The following is a 26,452-nucleotide window of genomic DNA, read 5'->3' as shown; positions in this document are numbered from 1 at the left end:
AGCATCTGGAGTCATTGGGACGAAGTACTTGGAGCAACAAAAGCAGATGTGGCCAAGTTCCCTGACACTTTGCAATCTCTATCCATGAAGCAGGTGAACTCAACTCTATCTCAGGGCTTTTGAGCACACAAGCTCCTTCTGTGCCTGGCCAGCATCATGGAGGGCCTCATGAGATGTTACTTATTCGTTCATGGGGTGTGAGCATCACTGGCTAGGCCAGCATTCATCCCTAGTGGCGAGCTACCTCCTTGAACTGCTGTAGGTACACCCACAGTGCTGTTAAGGATTCCAGGATTTTGGCCCAGCGACAGTGAAGGAATGACATTTTTCCATGTCAGGATGGTGAGTGGCTTGAAGAGGAATTTGCTGCGGTGAGGCCCCCATGTAATGGCTGCCTTTGACCTTCCAGATGGTGCAGGTCACAGGTTTCGAAGGTACTGTCTGAAGAGCCTTGGTAAGTTGCTGCATCTTGTAGATGGTACACATTGCTGTTAAGGTGCATTGGTGGTGGATGATATGAAACTTTAGCTTTCATTCTATACACCACCATGGGGATGGATCGGGGTGCGTTGGAACTGCACTCTTCCAGGTAAGTGGGGCATCTTCGCTCACACTCCTGATGTGACCCCTAAAAATAGTGGACAGATTTTGGGGAATCGGGGGTGAATTACACTCTGCCGAATTTCTGGCCTCTGATCTGTTCTTGTAGCCACCTTATTTTTATGTCTGATATAGTTTAGCTTCTGGTCAAAGGTAACCCTCCAGGAGTATAACAAGTGCAAGAAACTACTTAAGAAGGAAATCAGGAGGGCTAAAAGAAGACAGGTTGCTTTGGCAGTCAAGGTGAAGGATAATCCTAAGAGTTTCTACAGTTACATTAAGAGCAAAAGGATAGTAAGGGATAAAATTGGTCCTCTTGAAGATCAGAGTGGTCAGCTTTGTAAGGAACCAGAAGAAATGGGGGAGATATTAAATGGGTTTTTTGCATCTGTATTTACTAAGGAAACTGGCATGGAGTCTACAGAAATAAGGCAAACAAGTAGGGAAATCATGGAACCTATACAGATTAAAGGAGAGGAGGTGCTTGCTGTCTTGAGGCACATCAGAGTAGATAAATCTCCAGGACCGGACAGGGTATTCCCACGGACCTTGAAGGAGACTAGTGTTGAAATTGCAGGGGCCTTGGCAGATATATTTAAAATGTCGATATCTACGGGTGAGGTGCCGGATGATTGGAGGATAGCTCATGTTAGTTCCGTTGTTTAAAGAAGGCTCAAAGAGTAATCCGGGAAATTAAAGGCCAGTAAGTTTGACATCAGTGGTAGGTAAATTATTGAAAGGAGTACTAAGAGATAGGATCTACAAATACTTGGATGGACAGGGACTTATTAGGGAGAGTCAACATGGCTTTGTGCGTGGTAGGTCATGTTTAACCAATCTATTAGAGTTTTTTGAGGAAGTTATCAGGAAAGTGGATGAAGGGAAGGCGGTGGATGTTGTCTACATGGACTTCAGTAAGACCTTTGACAAGGTCCCGCATGGGAGGTTAATTAGGAAGGTTCGGTCGCTAGGTATATGTGGAGAGGTAGTAAATTGGATTAGACATTGGCTCAATGGAAGAATGATGTGGGTATGCCGGCGTTGGACTGGTGTAAACACAGTAAAAAGTCTGACAACACCAGGTTTTAGTCCAACCTATTTACTTGATAATATACTCGCAAGCTTTCGGGTTAGCCTGACGAAGGGGCTAACCCGAAAGCTTGCGAGTATATTATCAAATAAATAGGTTGGACTAAAACCTGGTGTTGTCAGACTTTTTACTCAATGGAAGAAGCCAGAGAGTGGTAGTGGAGGATTGCTTCTCTGAGTGGAGACGTGTGACTAGTGGTGTGCCACAGGGAACAGTGCTGGGTCCATTGTTGTTTGTCATCTGTATCAATGATCTGGACGATAATGTGGTAAATTGGATCAGCAAATTTGCTGATGACACAAAGATTGGAGGAGTAGTGGACAGTGAGGAAGGTTTTCAAAGCTTGCAGAGGGATTTGGACCAGCTAGAAAAATGGGCTGAAAAATGGCAGATGGAGTTTAATGCAGACAAGTGTGAGGTATTGCACTTTGGAAGGACAAACCAAGGTAGAACATACAAGGTAAATGGTAGGACACTAGTAGAACAGAGGGATCTGGGAGTACAGATATGTAATTTCCTAAAAGTGGCGTTACAGGTAGATAGGGTTGTAAAGAATGCTTTTGGAACATTGGCCTTTATAAATCAAAGTATTAAGCATAAGTGTTGGAATGTTATGGTGAGGTTGTATAAGACATTGGTGAGGCCGAATTTAGAGTATTGTGTGCAGTTTTGGTCACCTAATTACAGGAAGGATATTAATAAGGTTGAAAGAGTGCAGAGAAGGTTCACAAGGATGTTGCCAGGACTTGAGAAACTGAGTTACAGAGAAAGGTTGAATAGGTTAGGACTTTATTCTCTGGACCGTAGAAGAATGAGGGGAGATTTAATAGAGGTGTACAAAATTATGATGGATGTAGATAGAGTGAATGCAAGCAGGCTTTTTCCACTGAGGCTAGAGGAGAAAAAAACTAGAGGACATGGGTTAAGGGCGAAGGGGAAAAGTTTAAAGGGAATATTGGGGGGGCTTCTTCACACAGTGTGTGTGGAATGAGCTGCCAGATGAAGCGGTAAATGCAGGCTCACTTCTGGCATTTAAGAAAAGCTTGGACAGGTACATGGATGAGAGGGCTGTGGAGGGATATGGTGCAGGTGCAGATCAGTGGGACTAGGCAGAAAAATAGTTCGGCATAGCCAAGAAGGGCCAAAAGGCCTGTTTCTGTGCTGTTAGTGTTCTATGGTTCTATGGATGTTGACCCTGCGCATCTGATCCATTAGTGATTCTCGGAGCTCAGCCAAGCATTCAAAATGAGGCCAGAAGTGGGGGTGGAAATCCCAGAAATGGCTCACTTGCCCTTTTGAAAGGCCTGACTCTGCAAAAATCCACTGATGCTGCCAGACCTGCCGAGTATTTCCAGCTTTTTAATTTTATTTTAGCTCCCTACCATCTGCACACAGTGCAAGTGTAAATTGGGTATGGGGAAAGTGTCAACCAGTCACTGTGGACTCTTGGAACCTCTTTAACATCTTCAGGAGGCAGAGAAGAATTTCTCAATGGATACTTTCTCCCAAAATCAGCCTAAGCATTTAAGGCTCCCAGGAGGTTTAGCTATACTGGTTATTTAAGACAAGGGAGCAGATGATTTGCATGAGCTACACCTTAACAGTATGGGGCAGGAATAGTCTTTTCCTATGCTTCATTTTTTGTATATGCTTAAGCTATGAGGTGCGGTAGATGAAACACGTTGCATTTATATAGCATCTTTCACATCCTCAGTAACTTACTTCATAGCCAGTGAATTGCAGACAATGAGGTGGAAACATGGAAGATAGGAACAGGAGGAGGCCATTTGGCTTTTCGAGCCTGCTCCGCCATTCATTATGATCATGGCTGATAGGCCAACTCGATAGCCTAATCCTGCTTTTTCCCCAGAACCTGTGACCCTATTCACCTCAAGTGCTAAATCCAGCCACCTCTTGAAGTTATTGTTAGTTTACAGACAGCCACTTTGTACGTGGCTAGGTCCAACAAATAGCAAATGAGATAGCTGACCAGGTAAATGATTCTGGTGATAAGGATTCGGGGATGAATGTTGACCAAGTAACCTGCTCTTCTTCAAGTAGTATGACTTTGGGAATGGAATTTCTTTACGTCCACCCGCACCATTAGATAGGGTTTCAGTTTACACGACACCCCATAGTCAGTGCTTCCAATAATGTAGCACACCGTCAGTACTGCACGGAAGTGTTAGCCTAGGTTAGCTGCTCAAACCCGAGGTCAGGGCTGAAAAGCTCAGTAGCATTGACTTAGAGGTGAGCAAACTAGTACCAAGGTAAACTGACACCTAACTTGAAAAACCGGAAGGGTGAGATTCTCATCCGTACTTTCTTTCCTTTCATTATTATGGGGAGTGGAGCTTAAATTAAAAGCTCCTTCAGTATTCTGACTTAGTCAGCATTTTAGACATTGAGAAGAACAAAAAGGATCCGGGGCAGTTCCGAAAACTCCTCGAGGGGAATGTTTTTTTTTTGTTGCTGTTCTTTGGCTAGAGCTACAGACATTTGTGTTAAGAAACATGATGAAATATTCAGAATCCGTACCTTCCGAACAACGCCCAATTCACAGTTTATTTTGTGGGCGCTGAGTGAACAGGTCTGAGGTGCGAGTTAGGATGTGGGCAGCAAGGTTTTGGATGAGCTCAGGTTTATGGAGGGGAGAGGAGACATGGCAGGTGAGGCAGGAGAGCAATGGAATAGTCTCAAGGTTTAGAGTCACAAAGATGTACAGCATGGAAACAGGCCCTTCGGCCCAACTTGTCCTTGCCAACCAGGTTTCCATTTGCCCTGTGTTCAGCCCATTATCTCTCTATACCTTTCCCATCCATGCACCTATACAAATGTCTTTGAAACATTGTAACTGTACCCACCTCTGTCACCTCATTCCACATTCGCACCATTCTCTGTGTGAACAAATTGCACCTCGGGCCCCTTTTAAATCTTTCCCCTTTCACCTTAAACCTACACCTTCTAGTTTTGGACTCCTCTGCCCTGGGGAAAATATCTTGGCTATTCACCTTATCTACACCCCTCATGATTTTATAAACCTCTATCAGGTCACCTCTCATCCTTCTACGCTCAAGGGGAAAAAATGCCAGCCTATCCAGCTTCTCCTTATAATCCAAACCTTCCAGGCCCTGTAAAATCCTTCCGCATCTTTTTTTGCGTCCATTCCAGTTTAATAACATCCTTCCGACAGCAGGGTGACCAGAATTGTACACAGGACTCCAAATGCGGCCTCACCAATATCTTGTAACACACTGTCCCGACTCCTGCACTCAATGCTGTAACTGATGTAGGCAAGTTTGCCAAATAACTTTTTCACCACCCTACCTCCTGTGACACCACTTTCATGGAACTATGTAACCGCTTCGAGGTCACAAAAGTATGGATGAGACAGCAGGAGACTTGTGCAGTTTTACAGAGGTGGCAATAAGTGGTCTTGGGGATGTAGAGGAGGCTATGTAGCTTAGAGTCAATAAAGAAAAAGAATGGAACATTCACCTAGTATCCTGATTATACCCCTCCTTCCCTAACCTATAGCACAAAATACAATGAATTGATCATTTTCTGCCCACAGTTGGCTGTCATTTTTGCCTACGTAACATTGACTCCAGTTCCAAAGTAATTCATTTGGTGAATTCATCGAGTACTTTGTGTTATCCTAAAAAGACTAATGGTATTCTATAATAATTTTGCTCTAAGCACAGGCCTTAAGGCTATTCTTTCGATAATTGTAAAAATTATTACAATGGCAAGTGAGTTGTCAAGTGTTTCCATTACGATTCTTCACGCAGAAGACAGCAGTTGCCTGTCACCTGAAAAATTGAGCTTATTTATTCGTGTCACAAGTAGGCTTACATTAACACTGCAATGAAGTTACTGTGAACATCCCCGAGTCATCACACTCCGGCGCCTTCAGGTACACTGAAGGAGAATCTAGCACGGCCAATGCACCCTAACCAGCTCGTCTTTCAGACTGTGGGAGGAAGCCGGAGCACCCAGAGGAAACCCATGCAGACACGAGGAGAACGTGCAGGCTCCGCATAGACAGTGACCCAAGCCGGGAATCGAACCCGGGGCCTTTGAGCTGTGAGGCAGCATTACTAACCACTGTGCCACCCATGGCAGACACAGCAGCCCTTCTGGTGTGCATTGAAATGTCATCCAAGAGTCTGGATTCACGTCTCACTCGCAGTCCTTGGAATTATAGACCATAGAAACCCTACAGTGCAGAAAGAGGCCCTTCGGCCCATCGAGTCTGCACTCAACACAATCCCACCCAGGCCCTACCCCCGTATCTCTACATATCATACCCACTAATTCCTCTAACCTACACATCCCTGGACACTAAGGGGCAATTTCTTAGCATGGCCAATCAACCTAACCCGCACATCTTTGGACTGTGGGAGGAAACTGGAGCAAACCCACGCAGACACGAGGAGAATGTGCAAACTCCACAGAGACAGTGACCTGAGCCGGGAATCGAACCCAGGACCCTGGAGCTGTGAAGCAGCAGCGCTAACCTCTGTGCTACCGTGCCGCCCTGTGTTACCAACTGAACAAAGCTAATTAGAAAATTAAATAGCCTTTCTGGCGGATCTAAGTCTTTGTTTTTTTTTACAACAACAAAAATATGCCAGAGTCAAAATTTGACGGAATTCCAAGCGGCCATAAGCGCACTGACATCTCCCTTTTACACGTTGCATGTTGCTGCCTGAAAGGGTTAAATGTTCACATTCGCTCAACAGAACGGAATGCTGATTTTTAAATTAGAAAATAAATTGAAATCCAACGCAGAGTGAGGTGAATTTAATGATCCGCGTTCTCTGATGTCTCGAAGTCACAAGGGAAATAAATTACAAGAGTGCTACATCCTTAAGGCCTGTGCTTAGAGCAAAATTACTTCAGCTCCACAACCTCGATTCTCAATGTTGGAAAGCAAGCAGTCAAACAAAATAATTTGTTAGTTGTTTAAATGAGGCCCTTTGCTGCAATTAGTTTGACATAGCGATTCAAAGCGCAGGGAAGCAGGCCCCAATGCATTTGGCATACACCTCGGAATTGTTTCTATAGAAACATCTTATGAGCCCATGCAAAATAGTTATTACTTAAATATGATTAACTTTCTGCTAATGCAGCAGGGTGTGTATTATATTTGCATGGTGTATTATGCTGACACACAACCTTTTTTTAATCTTGGTGTGAGCTAATTTTCAGGGTTCTTTTTCTAAGATTTGGACCTAGAAGTTATGATTGGCGTTTTTCTCATTAGAAAATCTAATTATTTTCTCTTAGTTAACTATTATTATGAGCAATGTAGAAAGAAGAAACTTGGTTTTTATGTAGCATCTTCCAGATCCTCAGGAGTTACTGGCTGCTGGGGCTGATGGTCTGTTTGCACCTGTGTCTGGGCCTGCTGGTATCTGGAAGAGATAGATTTTGTTGTATAGAATGCAATGTTGTACGCCATTATCCAAGACTACAATAAACTACGAAGGGCCCTTAACGAAACCCAGCCCACCACTCAAATCAGCCTCCAATCCATTGACTCTGTCTACAATTCCAGCTGCCTCGGAAAAGCAGTCAGCGTAAGCAAGGATCCCACACACCCCGGACATTCCCTCTTCCACCTTCTTCCGTCAGGAAAAAAGACACAAATTTCTGAGGTCATGTACCAACCGATTCAAGAACAGGTTCTTCCATGCTGCTGTTAGAGTTTTGAATGGGCTTACCTTGCATTAAGTTGATCTTGCTCTACACCCTAGCAATGACTGTAATGCTACATTCTGCACTCTCTCGTTTCCTTCTCTATGAACAGTATGTTTTGTCTGTATAGCGCATAAGAGACAATACTTTTCACTGTATGTTAATACGTGTGACAATAATGATCAATAATAAATCAAATTAAATCATTCACTGCGAATAATGTGATGTCATCAACACACGGAAGGTTCATCCGTACTGGGGGAGGCTGATCTCACCTTCGCCACTGGAGCGATCCCTGTCACGCACACTCCCATCGCCCCTCCCCCGTCACCCCGTCCACCGTCCCCCTGCCAACTCTGCCTCATCCTCAAAGGAAGTTATCTCTCAGAAGTCCACCATCCCTCCTCCTGCCTTGGACCCCTCCCTCTGGCTGTGGGCTAGCTTGGCCTGTACGAAGGCAGCAGGATGAGATGTGATGAGAAGGGCTGGAGCAGAGGTTGGGAAACATGCATGTCACTGCTTGTGTGTGCTGAGCCCTCCCTGATAAAGGCTGAAAATGTGCAGGTTGTAAATCAGACATTTAACGCTCCTCTGCTAACCATGTGTGAGATCCCTGAGCTGTGTAACCTTTCGTGTGTCTGACGGCAGTAGGTTGACGTACTCTGCCAGAGCAGATGAGATCATTCTTCTGTTTCCCACACAGCAGGGTATTTCTTTTTTGGGTCCCAATGGCACAGACCTCCATTACGACCCTCTCCCAGCCTGACGAGGTGACATGGGTGGACCTCTGGTTCCATCCCTCGAGAAGAAGGCATTGTGGATTTGCAAACAGCTTTGAGATGAGCCAGCAGAGATTTGGGGCTGAACCTTGGACGCGTGTGGCTTTTTACTCCTGAGGGCCATCTCAGGACATACAGAGCATAAAACCAGAGAGTGAATGTGTGTGTTCAGGTGGCGTTTAAATATGGCAATAGGTCCTTTAGACCCCGATAGGTTGAACAAATCAGTGTCTGCCTCACTGTGATTTGGAGAATGGCTTGCCAATGGATTATTAATGCAGTTCTAAACATACAGTCAGGCACAAGATTTGATTTATTATTGTCTCATGCATTAACATACAGTGAAAAGTATTGTTTCTTGCGCGCTATTCAGACAAAGCATACCATTCATAGAGAAGCAAATGAGACAATGCAACATGTAGTGTAACAGTCATAGCTCGGGTGTAGAGAAAGATCAATTTAATGCAGGGTAGGTCCATTCAAAAGTCTGACAGCAGCAGGAAAGAAGCTGTTCTTGAGTTGGTTGGTACGTGATACGTTGGTAAGATTCCATTCACTCAGGGGGTGGTGAGTGAGCGGAATCGGCTGCTGTAGGTAGTGGTAGAGGCAAACTTGTTGGGGTCTTTTAAGAGACTTCTGGATGAGTACATGGGATTTAATGGGATTGAGAGTTTTAGATAGGCCTGGTAGGTATGGATATGATCGGCGCAACTTGTGGGCCGAAGGGCCTGTTTGTGCTGTAGTGTTCTATGTTCTATGTGATCTCAGACTTTTGCATCTTTTTTCTGATGGAAGGTGAAAGAGAGAATGTCTGGGGGGTGTGAGGTCCTTAATTACGCTGGCTGCTTTGCCGATACAGCGGGAATTCTAAATAGAGCCAATGAAAAGGAGGCTAGTTTGCGTGATGGATTGGGCTACGTTCATGACCTTTTGTGATACAACCAGAAATGCATTGTACGGTGCATCTGTAAAAGTTAGTGAGATTCGTAGCTGACAGGCCAACTTTCTTTAGGCTTCTAAGAAAGTAAAGGCATTGCTGGAGTTTCTTAACTATAGTGTCAGCATTGGGGGGGGTTGGGCAGGACTGGTTGTTGGTGATCTGGACACCTAAAATCTTGAAGCTCTCGACCCTTTCTACTTCATCCCCGTTGATGTAGACCGAGGCATGTTCTTCTTTACGCTTCCTGAAGTTGTTGACAATCTCCTTCGTCTTGTTGACATTGAGGGAGAGATTATTGTTGCCGCAGCAGTTCACCAGATTCTCTATCTCATTCCTGTACTCTGTCTCGTCATTGTTTGAGATCCGACCCACTACGATGGAGTTGTCAGCAAACTTGAAAATCAAATGGGAGGGGGACTTGGCCACACAGTCATAGGTCTAGAAGGAGAATAGTAGGGGGCTGAGAACACAGCCTTGTGGGGCACCGGTGTTGAGGATGATCATGGAGGAATGTTGTTGCCTGTCCTTACTGATTGTGGTCTGTGGGTTAGGAAGTTCAGGATCCAGTCGCAGAGGGAGGTGCGGAGGCCCAGGATAAATCCCACCCAGCACCCCCAATGGGAATCGAATCACTCATCCCACCCGCACCACACTTAGTCACCAGAATGGAAAATTCCACCCATCATCATTGGGTGTTTTTTCAGTCAAACATGGCAAACAATTTATGAAGAGCCTGATTCCACAAATGGGAATGGGATAAATGACCAGCCAGTCCATTTCTGGAGAAGGAGCTGCGGGATTCATGTTGGCCAGGTCAGTCCGGAGAACTCCCTGCCCCTTCCCGTGGGATAGTTTCCATATATATATAAACAGAAAGACAGGGACTCCATTTAACTTCCTACCTGAAAAGGAGGAACCTCTTACAAAGCCACAGTGCCTCAGTAGTGAACAGATGTGCCAGCTACTAAATTATGTGTTAAGGCTAGGAAAGAAACTTGAACTAAATCAGATGAACAAAAGAATATTATTCAGTGAATCGGTTTTGTTGGCTGTTTTGCTAAAACAATCAAGTTGAACATCTCACTATCTGTATCTGATTCAAATGTTGTTCAAATATAAATCTTTGCGATGATGTTTATGTTTCTACATCTTTCTCTTTGCGAATAGGCATGTTCATATTTCACCTCAAATGCTGTTCCTTTGAAGATTGCCTTCATCAACGCAGACCCTTTGGGCAAAAATATCAACGTGATATACAAGGTAGGGCTTGAATGATTCAGGGAAACTTCATTGTGACACTTGCAAAAAAACCCATTTCAACAGCATGCTGGCACGGTGGTTAGCACTGCTGCGTCACAGCGCCAGGGACCCAGGTTCGATTCCAGGCTCGGGTCACCGTCTGTGTGGAGTTTGCACGTTCTCCCTGTGTCTACATGGGTTTCCTCCGGGTGCTCCGGTTTCCTCCCAAAGTCCGAAGATGTGCGGGTCAGGATGATTGGCCGTGCTAAATTAACCCTTTGTGTCAGAGGGACTAACAGGGTAAATGTGTACGGGCTTATGGGGATATGGCCTGGCTGGGATTGTTGTCAGCACAGGCTCGATGGGCCAAAGGGCCTCGTTCTGCACTGTAGGGATTCTGTTCTATTCTAACATTGACTGACTGATGACGGTTTATACAATTGTAACTATCCCTCTCTGGTGATTGGTTTCTTATTGGTAAATTGCGTGAATTGTATTTTACACAATCAAATTGTTGGAGTATCAAAATCGAACACATTCTGAAATAGATTTTGGAGTTCTGAGAGTAGATATCCCTGAAAAGGTCAATCCTGTTGTTTAATATTGAAGAACAAGTCGCTGAAATCACATCAATTGGTTCAATCGCTGAAAAAGTATTGTTGTGACAAAAAATGGCAAATGCAGTATGGTATCCAGGGAGATAACATTAAGCTTAAAACACCCAAAGACCAATGCAACTGGCGAAAAACAACTGAACAGATTGAAGGAAATAAATACTGGAAAAGAATGAGAGACGGTTGGAGGATTGGAATGGTGAGGGAAAGGTTGGAGAATTGGGAGAAGATAAGAGCAGGGAGTCTCCTGTAGAAGTTCCCAACGTGTGGGAAAATGGGAGTAATTCCCATTTGTTTGTTTTTTAAGCATGATTTCCAGAATGAATCTCTGACACCCTATATATCGCAAATGTCATAGCGGGATTCACTGTGGAAATCTGGGAGCAGGGCCTCTTTCCACCCGAGAGGCCGGCAGCATAGCACTGAGTGGGCTACTGCACGTGCGCCGATCTGTCAGAGTGGAGATCAGCGTATGCGCAGTAACCCCACCCCCCCCCCCCGACCCATTACCGGCCTCCATATCACTGGCCAGCCCCACAATCCCTACCGCTGGCCTGCGGACCCCATCCACCCACTGATTGCTGGTCTCCGGAACTTCCAAGGACCAGCCCCTTTCTTTCCCTCCTGACCCCGCACTCCCACCAGCCCCAATCTCCTGGTCCACCTCCTCCCCCTAACAGTCCTGATCTCCCCCCACCCCCATCCCTGATGACCATCCTGGCAACCCCGGACCACCCCCACCCCCGCTCCCACGCAGATAGCTAGCCCCGATCGCCCTCACTCCCTCCCTCCCTCCCCCACAGATCCTCTGGAAGAATGGTAGTGCGAGTCCCCTCCCCCACTGATCGCGTCCCCCAATAGGCCCTGCCCCTCCCCAGCACCACACCTTGGCACTGCCCAATGCCTCATGGGCAGTGCCAAGGTGCCAGGTTGGCACTGACTTAGGTGCACCCCAATCCTTACCACTGACCTCCTGGGAGCCTCACTGGCCTCCCTTCCAGCCAAGTTGGGTTGTTAGTCCCCATTAATAGGAAGTAGTAGTAAAGCCCAGTAGACTTCCCCGCTCCCGGCAGTGGGAAGATGCTAGCTGACTCAGAGAGTAGATTCATCATCATATGATAATCAGTTTCATGTTGATTTCCGGAGCTGAGCTGATTATGTCAAAAATCTTCGCCTTGGAGACGTGTAGAGGCCATGGTGCCCGTTGGGAAGCCTGCAAAATGACTGCCCCTGACGTTTCCCGCCAAGGTGTTGGAAAGGGATTGGAATTGGGCGATGGAAGAGGCATGGGGGGAGGATAAGGCTCGGGGGGGGGGAAAGGTTGAGTGTGGCGATTGAGGCCAACATAGCAGAATGAGGATTGCCTGGCCTGGATGGCCAGTCGGGGCTCAGAGTGGGGAATCACCCCAGCGGGAGGAGTTCTCCTGGGCAGAGATAATTGAGAAGTAGCTGCAAACGCATTGCCGATCTTGAGGGATAAATTAAATAGATCCCTTTCCGATCCTTAATGAAGTCTCTGAAATTGCACTTTTGCAGTGAGTGATTGGAACAAAGTGAGGGAACGGCTAGGAAATAGGGAAGGAGGAAGCCTGGGAAGAGAGTGAAGGAAAGATTAAAGGATTGTGGTAAAAGAGTAATAAGGGGAGAAAGGAGAACAGAGGGAAATGTGTGGGAATGGGACATTGCAGGAAACAGAAGAAATAGAAGAGTTGCTACTGGAATCAAATTTGTGAATAGGAGGGCAGCACTGGAACAGCGTGGAGAGATAATCTGAAGAGGCTATTTATAGAGCTACGACAGATTTCATTTTATACTGTGCTCCAATCTCTTTTCATGTCCTGAATGTAAATGGCGAGAATTAATTGCTACACTCATCGTTGATTAGAAGAGAATAGGTAGCAGTGCAATCTATGCTCTTGCACAGATGTTGGGAAAGCTCATTCAATAACATGATGTTACTGTAATAATCCTTTAGATCAGTGAATATAGCCTCTAAGTGCAGACTGTAAAAATGACAAAAGACATCCAGTGAATAAATTTGCATTTATCTCTAAAATGATGGCTCCTGTTCCAATCTGTATGTGTCAAATGCCCACGAATGTGGCTAGTACTGTTTTTATTTCTTGGCACAGCGCTGAGCGAGAGCAGATATATATGACACAGTAGTTAAGATCAGCTCCTAGGATGTAAATAGCATACAAACTATTTCATATTTTTTTTGTTTCGGTTTTTGAAAGATTGTTAAATGTATTGTCGAATTGTGTACAATTCAGATGGTAGAAAGCATAGGAAACATGGATAACATCAGCCTCTTTGAATCTGCTACGCTATTCACTATGATCATGTCTGATCATTCAACTCAATAGCCTGATCTCGCCTTCCCCCCATCCTTTGATCCCCTTCGCCCCAAGTGCTATATCTAACTGCTTCTTGAAAAGACTGAGGCCAGGGTTTTTCGGCCGTTCACGCCAGCGGGATGCTCCGATCCCATCCGTTTCCTGCTGACATGGGGTGACATCAGTGGAAATTCCCATTGACAGCGATGAGACCAGAGAATCCCACCGCTAGCAAACAACAGGCCACCTCCTGCCAGTGGGAAACATGCGGCTGGGAGACCGGAGAATCCCGCCTATATTTTGGTCTCGATTACATTCTGTAGCAGCAAATTCCCCAGGCTGGGCACTCTCTGGATGAAGAGTTTTCTCCTCATATCTGTCCAATGCATCTAACCTGCACATCTTTGACTTTGGGAGGAATCTGGAGCACCCAGAGAAACCCATGCAGACACAGGGAGAATGTGCAGACTCTATCCTACATCCTCAGACTGTGAGCCTTGGTTCTGGACACCTCCACCATCTGGAACATGGTTCCTGCATCTCTCCTTTCTAGCCCTGTTATAATTTTATAGCTAACAATGAGATCCACTCCCCACCACCGCTCATCCTCTTGAACTCCAGCGAATACAATCCTCGACGACTCGGTCTCTTTTCACACAAGTTATGTGAATCTTAGTCTATCCTGGTTTACAACTTCCCATGTTCCAGTGTAGAGGGCCAAGGGTTAATTCAGCTTATGTCTGGAAGCCTTGTAGAGAGAAATATAAATGTTTTACTTTAATCTTATTTTGAAGTTATATTAGATTTTACGAATTCCGATAATTGAGCATTCAGCAGACATTAGGTTTCACGTGAAGACTGAAATTCCGGTTCTTGCTTCGCTTTAGTCAAAGGTTGATTCCAATGACCAAGGCCCATATGCATAAGGGTCCCTGAAACAAAGAGAAGCCCAAAGATAGTTTCCTGCAACTATAAAGTTGCTTCCCTTGAAACATCCATTTTAGTATTCTGTCATACTCCGAAAGCAAATACAACTCGAAATATTGCAGTATTAATGTCAGCCTCGTAGAAATCCTACAGTACAGAAAGAGGCCATTTGGCCCATTGAGTCTGCACTGACCACAATCCCACCCAGGGCCTACTCCTATATCCCCACATATTTTACCCATTAATCTCTCTAACCTATGCATCTCAGGACACTAAGGTGCAATTTTAGCATGGCCAATCAACCTAACCCGCACATCTTTGGACTGTGGGAGGAAACCAGCGCACCCGGAGGAAACCCACACAGACAAATATTGTCTTTAAAAGTTAATCCCCCAGTTCGTTGTGCACGGGTAGCACAGCGGTTAGCAGTGCTACCTCACAGCGCCAGGTTCGATTCCCGGTCACTATCTGAGCAGAGTCTGCACATTCTCCCCGTGTCTGCGTGGGTTTCCTCCAGGTGCTCCAGTTTCCTCCCAAAGCCCAAAAGGCGTGCAGGTTATGTGCATTGGCCGTGCTAAATTCTCCCTCGGTGTACCCGAACAGGCCCTGGAGTATGGCGACTTGAAACTTTTCACTTCGTTGCAGTGTTAATGTCACAATAACAATTGTCACAAGCCTACTTGTGACAACAAAAAATAAGCTTAAAAAAAAATAGAGGGAGTCAGGGCTATGGGTATAATCTTCAAATAAAACATTAATCATGGCCAGAGGGTTTTTAGAACAGTTGTACAGGCAGAATGTGATGTATGTTTTAAAGTTCAATATTCTGTCCTTTTTTTCAAAAGATATTTTCATTATAAATTCTGCAGTCCACCTGGCCTCCTTATGCAATGTAGCAATTCTATGATTAAAAGTCTAGTGTTTGTGCACACTTCTTGTCTGCTGTGATAGCATGCATTTCCTGTTATTGTTGCACTTGAGTCCTGTAACATTTTCCCAGTCTCACTTCTGTTAATAATACCTCTGCTGCCACGGAACAGTATTCCCAGTGACTTGCTGCTACAAGCTGTAAAGATTCAGTCGCTAGCAGACACTTCCTGTAAATTTCACACCTACTCTTCATCATTAATGAGCCGTGTACACTCCAACCACCCCAGGAGCAGTGCCCCTGGGGGAATCCATTATCTTCTGACTGGATTTCCCACACTAACTGGTTTTGATCTTTTCCTCTTTCCAGTCAGGAGACGACCTTCGACAGGACATGCTTGTTTTACAGATGGTGAAAGTGATGGACAGGATATGGTGCCAGGAGAGGCTGAACATGAGCATGATTGTATATCGGTGCATATCCACAGGAAGGGGGAGAGGTCTGTGCCACCATCGTGTTGTCTTCCTTATTCGAGTTTTAACCCTTCAGTAGGCAGTTCATAGTTCTGCCCCAACAATGTAGCGTGAAGGCTTGAATTGAGCTGTTTACCATATTTGATCACTCTTTGCATAATTAGAACAGGGATTTCACGTCAGCACCTCCAACGTCACACCTAAACAGGAAAAACTCAACAAATAACCACTCTGTATGTGTTAACAGCTTGAAGTAGGCCCGATGGGCCTCTTCTGCACTCCATGATTCTACGACTTGCATTCCAATCGTTATCTTGCTATTGAGTCTGTGTTTATATATGCCCAGTTTGTGAACCCAACTCTCCACTCGCCTGATGAGGGAGCAGCGCTTGTGATATCAAATAAACCTATTGGACTTTAAACTGGTGTTGTGAGACGACTTACCGTGCCCACCCCAGTCCAACGCCGGCGTCTTGTCAAAATCTTGACTTCCGAGTTTGACTTCAACACAAACACACATTAACACAAGATACCTAACTGACAGATTGTCTTTATTTTACTTGCTAGCAAGGGGGGATGTTCTTGACACAGTGTTTCACAGACACCACTCCACCGGACAAAGAAAATCATCCTGGTTTATACAGTTCTGCAGCTCACAGTCAGTTGGACACTATCCAATCAAAAGCCTCACAAATGACACACTTTATGTATTGATCCAACAGAAAAAATCCTGAACCACCCTGATCTATGAGATCAAGCTACCTCATAGGATACCACAATATATCATTCCTAAGCCTGACCTCTAGTCTCTTAGACATCATGTCTCTATTTTGATAGCAGCCTCACAAAGCATCTTCACTAAAACAATATTACATGGACATCCTTTAATTGATAAAGGGGGCCTACAAATGCCATTAGTATTTTATGGTCCTTGTCAGTGAAGTTAACTGAATCTCTAAGGGATGTGGTCAACTCAGCTCGCCTTCAGGATATTCCCCAATTGTAGCCCTGATAAGTTTGTTTATTATGTGTAGATGCTGGCGTTGGACTGAGGTAAACACAGTAAGAAGTCTCACAACACCTCGCTAAAGTCCAACAGGTCTATTTGGTAGCAAACGCCACTAGCTTTCGGAGCACTGCTCCTTTTTCAGGTGAGTGGGAGTTCTGTTCAACTTAATTTACAGAATAATGAGTCTTTAATGTGAGTCTTTACAGCTAATCAAGCCTTAAAGGTACAGATAATGTGAGTGGTGAGAGTGTTAAACACAGGTTAAAGGGATGTGCATTGTCACCAGACAGGACAGTTAGTGAGATTTTGCAAGTCCGGGCAAGTCATGGGGGTTACAGGTAGTGTGACATGAGCCCAAGATCCTGGTTGAGGCTGTTCTCATGTGTGCAGAACTTGGCTATCAGTCTCTGCTCAGGGATTCTGCACTGTCATGTGTCATGAAGGCCGCCTTGGAGAACACTTAGCTGAAGATCAGAGGCTAATGCCGTGTCCGCTGAAGTATTCCCCAACAGGAAGAGAACAGTCTTGCCTGGTGAATGTTGAGCAGTGTTCATTCATCTGTTGTTGTAGCATCTGCAAGGTCTCCCCAATGTACCATGCCTCAGGACATCCTTTCCTGCAGTGTATCAGGTAGACAACATTGGCCGAGTTGCAAGAGTATGTACCGTGTACCTGATGGATGGTGTTCTCACGTGAGATGATGGCATCCGTGCTGATGATCTGACACATCTTGCAGAGGTTGCTATGGCAGGCTTGTGTGGTGTCGTGGTCTCTGTTCTCCTGAAGGCTGGGTAGTTTGCTGCAGACAATGGTCTGTTTGAGGCTGCGCGGTTGTTTGAAGGCAAGAAGTGGGAGTGTGGGGATGGCCTTGGTGAGATGTTTGTCTTCAACAATGACATGTTGAAGGCTCCAGAAAACATGTCGTAGCTTCTCCGCTCCGGGGAAGTACTGGACGACGAAGAATACTCTGTTCACCGTGTCCCATGTTTGTCTTCTGAGGAGGCCGGTGCGGTTTTTCACTATGGTGTGTCCGAACTGTCGATCGATGAGTCGAGTGCCATATTCTGCTCTTACGAGGGCATCTTTCAGCGTCTGAAGGTGTCTGTTACAAGCCTCCTCATCTGAGTAGATCCTGTGTATACGGAGGGCTTGTCCGTAGGGGATGGCTTCTTTAACGTGTTTAGGGCGGAAGCTGGAGAAGTGGAGCATCATGAGGTTATCCATGGGCTTGCGGTACAGTGAGTGCATGTGTCCAAGAATGCAACTGGTTCTGAAAAGTAGTCCATGGTGAGTCTGATGGTGGGAACTTCGTTTGGACTCATGGTGAACAATCACTGAAAGAACTATATGATGACATCAACAAGATCCATCCCACCATCAGACTCACCATGGACTATTCTCTAGAATCAGTTGCATTCTTGGACACAAAAATCTCAGCACCTCACTGTACCGCAAGCCCACAGATAACCTCACAATATTCCACTTCTCCAGCTTCCACCCTAAACACGTTAAAGAAGCCATCCCCTACGGACAAGCCCTCCGTAAACACAGGATCTGCTCAGATGAGGAGGATCACAACAGACACCTCCAGACGCTGAAAGATGCCCTCATAAGAGCAGATATAGTGATCAACTCATCGATCGACAGTTCAGATGCACCACAGCGAAAAACCACACCGACCACCTCAGAAAACAAACATGGGACATGGTGGACAGCGTACCCTTCGTCGTCTAGTACTTCTCCTGAGCGGAGAAGCTACAATATCTTCTCCAGAGTCTTCAACACCTCATTGATGAACATCTCGCCAAGACCATCCCCACACCCCCACTTCTTGCCTTCAAACAACCGCACAATCTCAAACAGACCATTGTCTGTAGTAAATTACTCAACCTTCAGGAGAACAGTGACCATGATATCACACAACCCTGCCACAGCAACCTCTGCAAGACGTGATGGATCATCGACACGGATGCCGTCATCTCACGTGAGAACGCCATCACCAGGTACACAGTACATACTCTTGCAACTCGGCCAACGTTGTCTACCTGATACGTTGCATGAAAGGATGTCCCAAGGCATGGTACATCGGGGAGACCATGCAGACGCTACGACAATGGATGAATGAACACAGCTCGACAATCACCAGGCAAGACTGTTCTCTTCCTGTTGGGGAACACTTCAGCAATCATGGCCGTTCGGCCACTGATCTACGGATAACCGTTCTCCAAGGCGGCCTTCACGATACACGACAGCACAGAGTGCTGAGCAGAGACTGATAGCCAAGTTCCGCACACATGAGGACGGTCTCAACCGGGATCTTTGAGTTCATGTCTCACTATCTGTAACCCCCATGACTTGCCTGGACTTGCAAAATCTCACGAACTGTCCTGTCTGGAGACAATACACATCTCTTTAACCAGTGCTTAATGCTCTCTCCACTCACATTCTCTGTACCTTTAAGATTTGATTAGCTGTAAAGACTCGCATTCCAATCATTACTCTGTAAATTGAGTTTTGTGTCTTTATATGCCCTGTTTGTCTACAGAACTCCCACTCACCTAACAAAGGAGCAGCGCTCTGAAAGCTAGTGGCTTTTGCTACCAAATAAACCTGTTGGACTTTAACCTGGTGTTGTGAGACTTCTTACTAAGTTTGTTTATTGCCAGTATAATGAAACACATTTATTATATTGCTTCATCAATTCAATGACAGCCTTTTATCACTACCTACAATTTCAACGGGTATCATGTTACCATTAATTCTTGTCAGTTCCCATTAAGTCCCTACCATAACTCTTCCGTTAGTTAAGACACTAATATCTCTCTGACTCTGTTTTGATTAGAAACTGTGAAGGCAGCTTCATTAAAACTCAGTCTTGGATCAGTTGTTTCTGATAAGGTGTCTGGTGAGGCAATTAGTCTCCTTTATGGCCTTGTAATTCCAACTGTTGGATACTTTAAAGGAATGTATCTAACATATGTCTAGAATCAAAGAGCATTCTGTCACTGTGCATCTAAGTTTCTTTGTTTAACTTAAAAAAAATCTATAGAAGATACATTTATATGTCTGGACTATTATATGACATATACTTTATATTTTATATATTGTATATGTAACTTTAAATCTAAAACATCTGATTATAAATACTAACAAACTTGCTCCCCATTGATAAAGTGCATTCTACATCTAAGTTGAACCCCTAGCAGAGTCTGGTAATTTTATAGTAGCCCTTTCTTTTCTACCTTTCGACAATCTCCATACTAGGATTCTATGATAGCAAATGATCACGTTCAACTGCAATTATATAAAATGAAATAAATACTGTTACGTGCAACTTACTGAGTGCCATGCTTAAATCGTGAAATAAATTCACTGGGGCGGCACAGTGGTTAGCACCGTGACCCAGATTCGATTCCCGGCAGGGTCTGCACGTTCTCCCCATGTCTGCCTGGGTTTCCTCCGGGTGCTCTGGTTTCCTCCCACAGTCTGAAAGACGCGCTGGTTAAGTGCATTGGCCATGCTAAATTCTCCCTCAATGTACCCGAACTGGTGCCAGAGTGTGACGGCTAGGGGATTTTTACAGTAATTTCCTTGCAGTGTTAATGCAAACCTACTTCCGACGATAATAAATAAAGTATTAAGTAAGATCTTTCATGTGCGACTTACTGAGGATCATGCTTAAATTGAGAAGTAAACTCAGCACTTGTATTGGCTGTTGTTGCATGGGTATGTCAGTGATGCACTTAATGTAGATAGAAAGAATTCAGCATGTCTGCAACCTCTTTGTCTGCTACACTCAAGCTATTGGACTTCTTGCAGGGCTGGTGGAGATGGTCCCTGGTGCAACCACACTCGCCAAGATCCATATGAAACATGGTATTATTGGGCCACTCAAGGAAGACACGCTTTTAAAATGGTTCCAGGAACACAACCCCACGGAGGAGCTACACAAAAATGTGAGTTGTAATTAGAGGTTTGTTTCATGTGGAAGATATTGGACGATGTGCACATCTTCCCAATAAGTACTGATGGCACAGTGGTTGGCACTGCTGCCTCATAGCACCGGGGACCCGGGTTCAAACCTGGCCTGGGGTCACTGTCTGTGCGGAGTTTGCACGTTCTCCCTGTGTCAGTGTGGGTTTCCTCCAGGTGCTCCGGTTTCCTCCCATAGTCCGAAAGACGTGCTGGTTTGGTGCATTGACCGAACAGGCGTCGGAGTGTGGCAACGAGGGGAATTTCACAGTAACCCCATTGCAGTGTTAATGTAAGCCTGCTTGTGACTAATAAATAAACTTATTAAACTGATGCTCCTGTTACATAACCAGAACCTCGGGAGCTCATCACATTCATCTCTGGCTAGTTAATATTGTTTACACTGCCCTGCCTTTATTTTCCTTTCTGTCACCATCTGTGCTATATTGAAGGGAACTTGGAATATATGAAAGCAGATCTTGCTTTGAACCTATCATTTCTACCTTCAAAAGAACACTGTTGTGTTCTAGAGAGTTTGCATGGAAACAAAAATGGCTACAAATTATGACGATGCTTTCACAGAATCTACCGTATTTTCATTTCAACAAAGCAAATGGAGGGCATTCATGAGTTGGATCTTTAAGATGCTGAGAATTTGCTCATGCCACTGTCATAAATTCTTTGACTTGGATTGGAAACCTAGAAAGTTAGAAGGAAGAGGCCATTTGGCCCTTCGAACCTGCTCCACCATTCATTAGAACCATGGATGGTCATACAGCCATCCTGCTTTCTCCCCCTAACCTTTGATCCTATTCACCCCAAGTGCTATATCTAGCCCCTTCCATTGAATACGTTCAATGGAGGGAAGAACTAAATGCAGGTTTAGAATTAATAAGTCTCAGCTAAGTTTCAAGATTGAATAAACTTCTCCAGCCACAGAGTAAACTTATCATTCCAGCTCTCTCCACGGGGATCTGGTGCTTTAGGCTTAGGGCTGCAATAATAAGGAGAGTTCTAATATCCAATCTCTTCTCAATCAGCTACCTTTGGATTCGAGAAACAGACTGTTAAGAAAAACAGTGATTTCTGAAGGTAGCTGGTTAAATATTTGGTTGACTGCCTGACTCCAGTGTGTGGCTTTAAGCAACTGCTTGTTGATTCAGGAACATGCTAAAGATCCTCCAAATCTATTCAAAGAGCAACAGCTATCCTAGCTAACACTTGTCTCTCAACCAACAACACCAGAGAGTGCTGACTGATCAGAGAACGCTGAAAACATTCTGCAAGTCAAACAGCATCAGTGAAGTTTAAAATCTGAGGTCGATGGCCCTTGGTCAGAACCCAGATCCGTACAGGGTGTTCTGCCCTCGTGTTAACCGGTTGGAACTGATTGGGGCGACACAGTGGTTAGTACTGCTGCCTCACAGCACCAGGGACCCGGGTTCGATTCCCAACTTGTCTGCACATCCTCCCCGTGTCTGCACGGGTTTTCTCTGGTCCCCTCCCGCAGTCTGAAAGACATGCTGGTTAGGTGCATTGGCCATGCTAAATTCTCCCTCAGTGTACCCGAACAGGCACCAGAGTGCGGCAACACGGGGATATTCACAGTAACTTCATTGCAGTGTTAATGTAAGACTACTTGTGACACTAATGAATAACCATTAAGAACTCTGATCCATTCGTGTTTTGCTCTCGTGTTAACTAATTGGTTACCTCATTGTTATTTGTGGGGACTCGCTGCCCCATTCGCCTACACAACAACAGTAACTAAGCTTAAAAAGTCATTAATCACCTGAGAACTTTACCCCAATTTTCCTTGCAGCTGTGCTTTCAGTTGACCAGTACATAATCTTCAGAATTCCTCCCTCAACCTCTTCACTCATCTCCATCTATCTTATCCCTTATGTCCTCTGTGAATCTTACCTCTCTGACTAAGATAGGTCACCTATCCAAATGTCGCTGCATGCAGTTCCGTGACAAACACAGCCTAATATTGCTTCTGTGAAGCACCTTGGGATGTTTAAAGGTGCTATATGAATGGAAGTGGTGTTGTTATTGAGATTTTGTGGCCAGGTGCAGAATTCTGTCAGCAAAGGGCATCAGGTTACACTGACGGTCAGGGTGTCAGGAATAGAAGAATATTCTTGGACATTTTGCCTGATAATCTTCTGTGGATTTATTAGAATGTTTTATTTATTGATGGGGTGAGAGGGTAAGGCCAACATTTTTTACCCATTGCCCTTGAGAAAATGATGCTGGTGATCTGTTTTCTTGAACCTGCTGCAGTCCATGTGATATAGGTACACCCACTGCGCTGTTAGGGAGGGAGTTCCACAGTGTATACTAGGTGACAGCGAAGGAACGTTAATATAGTTCCAGGTCAGGATATTGTCTGACTTGGCAGAACAAAGAACAATACAGCATAGGAACAGGCCCTTTGGCCCTCCAAGCCTGTACTGACCATGTGTCCCTAACTAGACCATCCGCTTGTATCTCTCTATTCCCCGTCTGTTCATGTGGCTATCTAAATAAGTCTTAAGTGATCCTAGCGTGTCTGTCTCACCACATTGCTTGGTAGTGCATTCCAGGCACCCACCACCCCCTGTGTAAAAAAAAACATCCCCTGCATGTCTGTATTGAACCTTGCCCCCCTTACCTTGAACTTGTGACCCCTTGTGTTTGTTATTTCTGACCTGGGGAAAAAGCTTCCAACTGTTCACCCTATCTATGCCCTTCGTAATTTTATAAACTTCTATTAGGTCGCCCCTCAACCTCCGTTTTTCCAGGGAGAACAACCCTAGTTTACTCAATCTCACCTCATAGCCAATACCCTCCACACCAGGCAACATCCCGGTAAACCTTACCTGCACTCTCTCCAAAGTCTCCACATCCATGATATAAGGGAGAATTCCCTTTTATCTTTGATCCTCTGGTTGCTAGAGACCGTGGTTTTGGAAGTTGCTGTCACAGGAGGTTTAGTGAGTTGCCGCAGTGAGAGTGCATATTGTCACTGTGTGTCTGTGGTGGAGAGAGTGAATAGTGAAAGTGGTGGACGGGGTATCAGTCAAGCAGGCTGCTCTGTCCTGGATGGCGTTGAACTTCTCAACTGATATTAGAGTTGCACTCATCCAACAAAGGGAGGGTATTCCATCACATGGGCAGCTCACCACCAACACGTTCTAAAGGGCAATTAGGGATGGGCAATAAATGCTGACCTAGCCAGCGATGCCCACAACCAATAAATTAATTAAAAAATATATACTCCTGACTTGGGAAGGTGGTGGACAGGATTTGGGGAAGTCAGGAAGTGAGATACCACAGAATTTCTAGTTTCTGATCCACTCTTGTAGATACAGCACTTATATAGCTGGTTCTGTTAAGTTTCTGGCCAGAGGTAAATCCCAGGATATTGAAGCTCAGGGATTTGGAGGTGTTGTTGTCTCTATTGCTGGATGTTCATCCAGCTGTAAGGATACTCCAGTTGCAAGCCATAAAGTTCAAACTTCAGAAAGTAAATCAAAGAAAAAGATTTAATAAAGAAACTTCACTACGCCAATACTTGGGGCCACACCCTGGACCATACGAGCTCCCTACAATTCCCACCTACTTTTTATTAATACTGGGTCAACTGACCACCAGATCATTTTGCCATTGGTTACAGTGCCTACCAAGTCAGCTGATCCTCACAACATGTTACCATTGGTTACATTATAACAGATCCAGCGTTATCATTGGTTACATTGTAACATTTGACATGGTCATTTCCTGACAATAATGAGGCATGAATGTTACCTACCGATGATCAGCCCAAGCCTGGACATTGTCCAGATCTTCCCGGTATTTGGACGTGGACTGCTTCAGTATGTAAGGAGTCACGAGTAATACTGAACATCGTGTAATCATAAGCAAACATCATCATCTTTGACCTTACGATGGAGGGAAGGTCAATGATGAAGCAGCTGAAGACACTAACCAGAGGAACTCCTGCAGTGACGTTTCGGGCCTGAGAGGATTAATCTCCAACCATCACAACTTTCTGTTAGGTATGACGCCAACCAGTGAAGCGTTTGCCCCCGATTCCCATTGACTTCAGTTTTGCTTGAGCTCCTTGATGTCACCGTGGTTAGATGCTGCCTTGATGATGAGGGCAGTCACTTTCAACTCACCTCTTGAGATCAGCTCTTGTGTCCATGTTTGAATCAAGACAGTAATGTGGTCAGGAGTTGAGTACCTCTGCATGGGGAACCCAAACTGAATAACAGTGTGAGATAGAATGCTGGAAAACCTCAGCAGGTCGGGCAGCATCCGTAAGGAGGGAAAAGACGTTTCGAGTCCAGATGACACTATCAATGTTCTTGTTGAGTAAGTGCCATTGGATAACACAGTTGATGAGGCGTTTTATTACTCAGTACGTTCAGTACTAGGAGTACGGTAGCCACCATTGGGTGGCACGGTAGCACAGTGGTTAGCACTGCTGCTTCACAGCTCCAGGGACCTGGGTTCGATTCCCGGCTCGGGTCACTGTCTGTGTGGAGTTTGCACGTTCTCCTCGTCTCTGCGTGGGTTTCCTCCAGGTGCTCCAGTTTCCTCCCACAGTCCAAAGATGTGCGGGTTAGGTTGATTGGCCATGCTAAAATTGCACCTCAGTGTCCAAAGATGCTTAGGTTAGAGGGATTAGCGGATAATAGTATGTAGGGATATGGGGGTAGGGGTGGGATTGTAGTCAGTGCAGACTCGATGGGCCGAAGGGCCTCTTTCTGCACTGTAGGGTTCTAGGTTCTTGGACTGATGGGGAGGCAACTGGCTGGAGTGGACCTTTCCTGTTTTTTGTGGACTGAACATACTTCAGGAATTTTCAACACTATCACGTAGATAGCAATGGTGTTCTTTTCCTGGAACAGCTTGGCTTGGGGCGCAGCCTTTTCAGTGCTACAACTGCGATGTTTCCTGGGTTCACAGCCTTTGCAGCATGCAGTACTTTCAGCTGTGTTTTGACATCACGTGGAATCAATCAAATTGGCTAAGACTAGCATGTGTGATGCAGAAGATCCCTGGAGGATACTGCAGTTGATTGTTAATGAGAATCTTCAAGTACATTCAGTATATTGTAAAGTATTAAAATTTTTCATCTGTCTGAAAAGTCAGCAAAGGATTTCACAAATTGTTTTATAATGAGGCGGATTGAAAATTCTATCCACTCGTTACAGTGGTCAATACCGGTTAAAGTATTCTGTGGAAAGGAATGTTTCTGTGCAATTATCATCATCTCAGGAGGGTCCTGGCCAGGATTAATGGCTGACATTTGGATGACGTTCCAATAATGAGTTGATTAATTACCCAAGCTGATGAGGGGCGTTGAGTGGTGTGTGAGTACAACACTGACACCACCTTTTTACATGAGCCTGCACAGGGAGGCCTCCAGTTCTTTCAGCTGCACACACTAAGCTGAAGACCAGGGATTTGATTTTGAACCTAGGCCGAGAAGCCAGCCTCCAGGTCCCGATCCTGTGTTGCATCTATGTTGTTCACGAGACGGTGGCTGAGAATTTCGTAGCGGGAATCGAAGCGGGCAAGGCAGAAAATTGGGTGGACCATATAAAAATCCGTTGAGGTGGGTCTCGGGGTGCCCATTATTTCCGCCCATTGTCATCAGAGGCAAATGCCCCAATTAAAGGGGGCAAAGCTGTGCCAGGAAGTGGGAGCTGACTGCTGAGCATCATCTTCCAAGGCCCAGTGACGGCCATGATGGAGCCTCCCATTGCCTTCCAGAACAGAGGGTAAGAACTAGGAGCAGGAGTAGGCCATCTGGCCCCTCGGGCCTGCCCCGCCATTCAATAAGGTCGTGGCTGATCTCTTCGTGGACTCAGCTCCACTTACCCACCCGCTCACCATAACTCTTAAT

General features: G+C 45.3%; 1 protein-coding gene across 4 annotated transcripts in view; it reads left to right on the top strand.

Moving 5' to 3' along the window:
* LOC145355302 (phosphatidylinositol 3-kinase C2 domain-containing subunit gamma-like) overlaps positions 1–26,452 on the top strand; it is a 232,168-nt gene that overhangs the window by 154,530 nt on the left and 51,186 nt on the right. For all 4 annotated transcript variants that reach the window (XM_080207240.1, XM_080207237.1, XM_080207238.1 and 1 more), the window contains 3 exons: positions 10,280–10,372; positions 15,466–15,595; positions 20,398–20,534. In XM_080207240.1, the coding sequence (XP_080063366.1) occupies positions 10,280–10,372; positions 15,466–15,595; positions 20,398–20,534 (360 nt within the window). The remainder of the gene's footprint in view (positions 1–10,279; positions 10,373–15,465; positions 15,596–20,397; positions 20,535–26,452) is intronic.

The sequence above is a fragment of the Carcharhinus amblyrhynchos genome, chromosome 19, assembly GCF_965287045.1.
Source record: "Carcharhinus amblyrhynchos chromosome 19, sCarAmb.v2.hapA, whole genome shotgun sequence".
In the NCBI taxonomy this organism is placed as follows: domain Eukaryota; kingdom Metazoa; phylum Chordata; class Chondrichthyes; order Carcharhiniformes; family Carcharhinidae; genus Carcharhinus; species Carcharhinus amblyrhynchos.
This window is presented reverse-complemented; position numbering and strand designations above follow the sequence as displayed.